Below are 7,892 nucleotides of genomic sequence, written 5' to 3'. Positions count from 1 at the left end.
GACTGTGACAGAGCGATAGATATAAACCCCGACTCAGCACAGCCGTACAAGTGGAGAGGGAAAGCACACAGGTCTGCTCCGTCACTGCTCACTGAACCTGTGTGTGTGTGTGTGTGTGTGTGAGAGTGTGAGAGAGTGAGAGAGATCGTCCCTGCTCACTGAACCTGTGTGTGTGTGTGTGTGTGTGTGAGAGCTCCATCACTGCTCACTGAACCTGTGTGTGTGTGTGTGTGTGTGAGAGAGCTCCATCACTGCTCACTGAACCTGTGTGTGTGTGTGTGTGTGTGTGTGTGTGAGAGTGTGTGTGAGAGCTCCATCACTGCTCACTGAACCTGTGTGTGTGTGTGTGTGTGTGTGTGTGAGAGCTCCATCACTGCTCACTGAACCTGTGTGTGTGTGTGTGTGTGTGTGTGTGTGTGTGTGTGTGAGATCGTCACTGCTCACTAATCCTGTGTGTGTGTCTGAGGGCAACATGCTGCTGAAGTGTGTGTGTGTGTTTATACCTCTCTCTCTCTTTCTCTTCCTCTGTTTTTTTCGTTGTCTCTCTCCCTCCGTCCATGTCTCTCTCTCTCTCTCTCTTTCTCTTTCTCTGTCTCTCTCTCTCTCTCTCTTTCTCTGTCTCTCTCTCTCCCTCTCTCTCTCTCTCTCTTTCTCTGTCTCTCTCTCTCTCTCTCTCTCTCCCTCTCTCTCTCTCTCTCTCTCTCAGGTTACTCGGTCACTGGGAAGAAGCAGCTAAAGATTTGGCCACAGCCTGCAAACTGGACTATGATGATGATGCCAGTGCCATGCTGAAGGAGGTTCAGCCCAAAGTGCGTCCACACACACACACACACACACACACACACACACACACACACACACACATACATACACACACACACACACACACTTCAGTATGTCCCACTTTTTGTCTGTCTGCATTTGATATCTCTCTGACTGTGTGTGTGTGTGTGTGTGTGTGTGTGTGTGTCCCTTCACAGGCCAACAAGATCCAGGAGCACCGGCGTAAATACGAGCGTAAACGAGAGGAGAGAGAGATCAGAGAGAGGCAGGAACGAGTGAAGAAAGCGAGGGAGGAGCACGAGAGAGCACAGAGGGTGAGACAGAGCGGTGTAGTGCTTTTACACTGGATCTAATAGTGTGTACTGTTAACACAAGTGTGTGTGTGTGTGTAGGAGCAGGAAGCCAGGCAGCAGGCAGGAGGAGGAGGAGGAGGAGGAGGAGCACAAGGAGGCTTCCCAGGATTCCCAGGTACGTGTGTGTGTGTGTAATAAACACAGGTGTGTATGCTGCAGTATGAATAACAAGCTCTCTGAGTGTTGATGTTATTGTGTGTGTGTGTGTGTGTGTGTGTTCCGTGCTCCTGTAGGTGCCGGAGGTTTTCCAGGCGGCGCTCCGTTCGGCATGCCCGGCCTGCAGGAGCTCTTTAACGACCCCGAGGTGCTCATGGCCATGAAGGTGCGGAACTCATCACTCGTCACATACGTCAACCCCAAGCAGTTCAAAATGCAGCCGTAAAGCAGTAAAATCAACCTCACGTGTTCCTTTTATGCCTTTAAAGGAGAAATCGTCCCCAAGTGATCTGCATAATAATCATTATAATCAGCGTGTTATCTTCAGTGATGTTTAAAATATCCGAGTTCTGACTTAAAACTCATTTTCAGTTGGTTCCTACGTTACCCACAATGCCGTTTGACGACCTGCTGCTCGTGATACGGGTTGGGATTAAGCCCTCGCTTCATCTCTACATAGACACACCGATGCAGCAGCGCTTTAGTCTCTTAGTCTTTTAGTCTGTACGCTCTGCTCGAACAGATCAGCTTCCGAAGCTTTCGTTTTCACGCTAATGCTGCGGGAAAAGAAGCTGTTGCTCTTCTGTTTTCACAACAAAACCTGGCCGTTAACGCTTACGTTCGAGTTCACTGAAATGTTCCTCTTGTACTACAACAGCATCGTAGGTAGGACTTCTCACGGGAATAACGACGGTACGGCACTAACCGGAAATAACTAGCACCAGAATCGCTAAACACATCACAAATATTTCAATATTAAGACATGTAACGGGTTAAATCTGTGAACTGTTGTACATCGTATTTAACAATTAGGTAACAGTTGCAAACAAAAGGTACGTCAGTAATGCGTACGAATAAGAGAGAGAATATTTGTCAAGATTTACAGCACAAACGTGTGTCTGTCTGGTCCAAGATGGAAATCAAACGATTGTTGAGGTTTTTAATTGATGGTGTCAATGAAAACATTATTATCATTATTGTCATTTTTAAATTGTGTGTGTGTGTGTGTGTGTGTGTGTAGGACCCTGAAGTGATGGCAGCTTTCCAGGACGTGGCTCAGAATCCAGCCAACATCTCCAAGTACCAGAGCAACCCGAAGATCATGGCGCTCATCAACAAACTGAGCTCCAAGTTCAGCGGCCCGCAGGCCTAGCCGGCTGAGCGAAGTGTGTTTAGTGATGAGATCAATGCTCTGAAATAGCACTTTCTCTCTCTCTCTCTCTCTCTCTCTCTTTTTCTCTCGCTTACATGATTCATTTCTTCCTCTACGCTAACACGAGTGATGACTGGATAGAGACGAGATAAACGTGTAGTAAATGCTGTTGAACTCGCACACTAGATTTTGGGGCTATTTAAGAGCATTGGAACACCACCATGAAGGAGTTAGGGGTAGGGAACAGCTAATCAGTATAAACCATATAAGGCAAAAGGGGGTGTGGTCTCAGTTTAACGCTTCCTGGAACAGTCCTGGATCACGCTGTAAACAGAACTGGGCTGTGATTGGTGTCTGAAACGGTCCAAGGTCCAATCACTGCCTCTGTTACTGAACCTGCGTTTATTTGGACTGATTAAATGTCTGGCCTTGTTTCCACCAGGAGTGTTCACCAATCAATCTACTCTCTTACTGCATTTAACCCAAACCGAGGTGGAGGTTAATTTACGAGCTAAAACAGTTCAGCTGATTATCGTTCCATCCATCCAATCAGGTCTTAAAGTGTTTTTGGATTCTGTCAAAGAAAAAAAAAAAAACAACCAAAAAAAGGAAAAACGACATGGGAAATGGTTTGTTTTTCTCCCTGATCCAGGAGCATTTCTATCTCAGATGGCTCTGAATGATGATTTCGATCAATAAAAGGTTGCTGTTGTTGCAGATCTCACGCCTGTGGGTTTTTAATACTGGAGGAAAACATATCGCGAAACAAAAACAAGAACCGCAAGACACTGATGCTTCAACAAGTTGAAGACCTACAATAATTAAACAAAAAATAAATGGGATAAATTAAACATTGTAGACTTTTTAACTTATTCTTACAGTAACTTATTACTGTAAGAATAATCACACAGTGAAATCAGTGATGTGATGTAACTGGTTTTATTTATTCCTCATTAACAAATAACAGTAATGTGTGTTGCTGTTATTATAAAAGGCTGAGTTACTGTTACCACTCTGAAGTTGATTATTTTCCTATAACAGCATGTACCAAGGTGTTTTATTCTTCTTAATACACTGATGATTACAAACGTTATTTATTAAAGAAAGACACAAGATTCTTTTTATCAGTTCAGTAGTTACTAAGTGTTGTAGAAGGTCCAGGAAATTAGTTAGATCATTAGTAAAAGTCTGTCCCACGCAATGAGCTGTTACTATAGAAACGATAACTTGGAGTTTATGTGTTACAGACTTATTCATTTCGAAAGAGAGACAGAGACTGGAGAGGGACAACTGTATATAAGAACTAACTTGTTTCATGGAGATTCCACATCATTCCATGTACTATTAACAGATAAAAAAAAAGAAAATGGACGACGTGACACTCTTTAATGGTAACTGTTGGTAAATCGCTGTGGTATAAGAGGAATAAAACACTCAGGGACTCACGCTCTTATAGGAAAATCAGCTTCACATTGAGAACAGTGACTGCTTATAAACACCGTTACTCAGTATTTTACTATCACAGCAACACACACACACACACACACACAGGATTTATTATACAGTTTGTAAAGTTAACTATATAGTTTAAAGAAAAGTTGAAGCTGCATGCGGAGTTCAGTGTCCGTACCTGAAAATCAGAACACAACAGAAAATTCCAGTCAGCAGTCGCACACATACAAAAGGCTACGTCTCATTATATACAAAACTATAACGTTTACACTTACAACACAAGCGTCATGACAAGCAACGACGCCATCAAATAGTGGATTTACACACAGCGGTACACTGTGTGTGTGTGTGTGTGTGTGTGTGTGTGTGTGTAAAACGGTGAGAGAAAGGTCACTCACTTCTGGAACTCCCACTCCCTGTTGTCCAGAGGACACACCTGCCTCGTCTTCAGCCAGCGGGAGATGCAGTGGAAATGAAACGCATGCTGAAAACACACACACACACACACACACACACACAGAATTACAGCATCATTTATACAACCTGTACACTGATGCACATTGCCTTCTATTTTATTACATCCAACACACTGAAATATAGAAATGAAGTGAAGAGCTGGAGAACTTGCATTTCTCTCTCTCTCTGTGTGTGTGTGTGTGTCTGTGTGTGTGTGTGTGTGTCTTACGTTACACACTCCCCAGGCCACTGTGCACTCCTCTGATGTGGCAGAAGCCTGATTGGCCTGACACTCTATACCTGCAAACACACACAAAACACACAGACGCGTCAAACAGTGAAACAGTAAAACAGGAACTGATTGCAGGAAAGGAACTGAAGCTTGTGAGCGGGGAACTGAAGAAACGTCGGACCACACGCTCCATAAGATTAATCCGAGGAATCTTTCGATGCGATCGTTTGAATTTGTTGCTTCACCACGTCATGAAGCCTTTACAGCGACGGACAGAGGATAGAGTCAGAATTTGGAAAGACTTGAAAAAGACCAGGTGATTTTTTTTCCCCCAATCTTCAGTTGTCCAGTTTTAGTGAGTCTGTGCTCATGATAGCCTCAGATTCCTGTTCTTGGCTGAGAGAAGAGGAACCTGATGTGGTCTTCTGCTGTTGTAGCTCATCCACCTCTAGGTTTAATGTGTTGTACATGCTGAGATGCTTTTCTGCTCACCATGGCTGTAAAGAGTGATTATTTGAGTTATTATATCCTTCCTGACAGCTCAGACCAGTCTGATCATTGTCCTCTGATCTCTCTCATTAGCAAGGTGTTTCCACCCACAGAATTGTCTCTCACATGATGTTTTTTGTTTTTCGCACCATTCTGTCTAAACTCTAGAGACTGTTGTGTGTGAAAATCAATGCAGGAGATTCTGAAAAACTCAAACCAGCCCATCTGGCACCAACAACCATGAAACCGTTAAAGTCCCAGAGATCAGACTTTTTCTCCATTCTGATGTTTGATGTGAACATTAACTGAAGCTCTTGATCTGTATCTGCTTGATTTTATACATTGTGCTGCTGCCACATGATTGACTGATTAGATAACTGCATGAGTGTGTACAGGTGTTCCTAATAAAGTGGACGGTGAGTGTATGGCTGTGTCACTGCCGTAGCCGGAAATTACCTGATCACTGCAAGACCGTTTGGAGGAAATGGCGCTGACCGGTCGAGCTCTCTGCCGCTGAGATAACGGATAAAGCTGACATTATAACAGCAGAGATGAAAGCAGCTGCTTTAGTGGACTCGTCTCTCATTCAGCTATAAGTTTCGTCAGCAGATCACATGACTGAAATGTTTGAAACGGCTTGTAAAGGTACAAGAGATGGGAAACGCAGGAAATGAAAATAAACACAGCAGAAGACTGATGTATTTTAAATGTGCTTTCTTCCTCTAGAGAAAACGATTTGTGAAATCCGATCACAAGTGATGGCTGGAGACGCGTTCACGATGTCCGCTTGTGATCGGATCACTCAGATGGCTGAAGCATCATCGGGATCTGATCCGATTCCGGACGGATTCTGTCCAAAGTATCCCAAAAATAAGCATCAAAATTCTTCAGTAGCACAAATGCTTCAGTCAGTCAGACCTCATTGTTAGCAACTTTAGTTTCTTAGCTCCAGACACCAAACACCTCACTGGCTAATCAGCTGCATTTAGCGTAAAGCTGATGGTGTGGACAGTTGATGTTTCTGGTTCTGGGTGAAAGAAGCTGCGTGTTAAAGTGACAGAGAATCATGAGGAAACACTCACACAGATCCATGATGTGGTTTCTGCAGATGGCACAGTTATCCACCACGATGTCCCACGCCCACAGAGCCACTGCATTCCACTGGAACACAGCGAGAGACGTGCGTTAGCAATAAAACACTCGCTCACTCACACACACTCTCTCACACACACACACACACACACACACTGTGTGAAGTCTTGATGTGCATGTACCAAACTCCACATTTCACCAACCAAGCAAAATTTTTTCTACTTTTTTTTTCCCCCCATAAAATATTATGTGAAGTTTTGCTTCACATTTTGTGTCTATTTAATGGAATCTACCTTCTTACCGGAAAGATCACACTCCATTTATAACACTTTTATTTTTTTTAATTTTTGCATTATACACAGAAAATAAATGAAAACTATCGTTCCTTTATCGGACTGGCATCTTGATGAACTCCGTTAACTGCAAGAAAGGATTCACTTGATGACAAAAGGACGATAACAACAAGATGAACGTTTTTAATCTCAATTCCAATACTTCTGATGACATCAAATTGCAAAATGGCAAAATATGAAGCTTTTAATGTAATGATATTAACAACAAATCATGGGTCAGAAAATGAGCAAGAATCAAACAGATGCTGTAGATCTCTCGCTGCTCCATCAGTCCTGCTTCATTCCTGAGCGTGTTATCAGGCAGAAAACCAAATAATCACTAATCTTTAAAGAAAAAACATCCCAGAAGATATGTTTGGAAAGGTTTGTACATTTGAATTTTATTCCATACATTTTAATCATTATCATGATTTTACCCTTGTGTACAAGAAGACTATAGAAGTGAATTTCCCTGTTTCTAGCTTTTCCCCCAAACAGTAAACCAGTGACTGGAGGAACAGGAGCTCTCAGGAGAGCATCTGTTTCATTCCTGCTCATTTCCTCACCAATCATTTGTCCTTAAGACCATTAAAAGCTTCATATTTGCCATTTTGGCCCATTTCTGTTTTGCCCAGGAATGTAGAATGAACGTTAAAAGATAAGATAAATATCTACACTAATTATAGATAAATAAATAAATATTTTGAGCAGGTTTGTACCTTTAAAAGAACCCCAAATGAAAGTTAAATCACACTGCACTACTTTCTACACTGAGTGTTCAGGAGATTTTACTTCATAATACTTTCAGTCCAATAAACATCATGTGAGATTAAGGCACAGGGATTAGACTGCTATAGATTAGGATCATTCCAGCAAATCAGAGAAATTTCTACACACTTAGAAATAGGATTGTTATCACTAAAAGTTAAATATATTAGCATAAAATGGCATATTTTTATATTTTTTATCTCATTGTGCCTACTCATCCCTTCAGTGTAGCATAGCTAGCTACACAAAACAGGAAACAATCTCCCATTCTGTAACTGATTCTCTAAACACACTTCACCCCTAAGATAAGAATTTTAAAATATACAGTATTTAAGTTTGTTTTCTTTTTTGTTTTTTTAGTCAGTTATTACCTTTTTCACTTCAAAACGCTTTTTACTCGCGCCGCTGTTTGACCCGCTCGGGGTGTCGACATCCATCGCAGCCGCCATCTTTGAGACACGAGAGAATTTAAAATCTCGCGAGAGGAAGCGCGACTTATACGAGACTCGAGTTCAGTCAAGTCAGTTTTCAGCCGGTTAGGTTTAAATCGAGCGAAAATGGTATTTTTAGGCAGTTTTTAGAGAATATTTTTAGTTTAGGCAAGTCTACGTGTGTAATTAAATTTT

At 42.2% G+C, this 7,892-nt stretch overlaps 2 protein-coding genes across 2 annotated transcripts in view; one reads left to right on the top strand and one right to left on the bottom strand.

Moving 5' to 3' along the window:
• st13 (ST13 Hsp70 interacting protein) overlaps positions 1 to 3,164 on the top strand; it is an 8,706-nt gene extending 5,542 nt beyond the window's left edge. Inside the window, exons 8-13 of the mRNA XM_053231263.1 lie at positions 1 to 71; positions 707 to 809; positions 981 to 1,097; positions 1,176 to 1,251; positions 1,370 to 1,458; positions 2,314 to 3,164. The exon at positions 1 to 71 is cut by the window's left edge and continues 40 nt beyond it. Coding sequence (XP_053087238.1) covers positions 1 to 71; positions 707 to 809; positions 981 to 1,097; positions 1,176 to 1,251; positions 1,370 to 1,458; positions 2,314 to 2,445 — 588 coding nt within the window. The 3' untranslated portion in view covers positions 2,446 to 3,164. The remainder of the gene's footprint in view (positions 72 to 706; positions 810 to 980; positions 1,098 to 1,175; positions 1,252 to 1,369; positions 1,459 to 2,313) is intronic.
• A 204-nt stretch (positions 3,165 to 3,368) lies between these two features.
• Positions 3,369 to 7,795, bottom strand: rbx1 (ring-box 1, E3 ubiquitin protein ligase). The gene is made up of 5 exons (XM_026910197.3): positions 7,638 to 7,795; positions 6,157 to 6,235; positions 4,583 to 4,653; positions 4,296 to 4,381; positions 3,369 to 4,075 (listed from the first exon to the last, which is right to left on the bottom strand). Exons 1-5 carry the CDS (start codon positions 7,713 to 7,715, stop codon positions 4,063 to 4,065), a joined length of 327 nt encoding a protein of 108 aa, XP_026765998.1. The 5' UTR covers positions 7,716 to 7,795; the 3' UTR covers positions 3,369 to 4,062.
• Positions 7,796 to 7,892: the final 97 nt, after the last annotated feature.

This window comes from Pangasianodon hypophthalmus, chromosome 29 (assembly GCF_027358585.1).
Source record: "Pangasianodon hypophthalmus isolate fPanHyp1 chromosome 29, fPanHyp1.pri, whole genome shotgun sequence".
In the NCBI taxonomy this organism is placed as follows: Eukaryota; Metazoa; Chordata; class Actinopteri; order Siluriformes; family Pangasiidae; genus Pangasianodon; species Pangasianodon hypophthalmus.
Note: the sequence above shows the minus strand (reverse complement) of the source record. Positions and strands in the feature narration are given on the sequence as shown.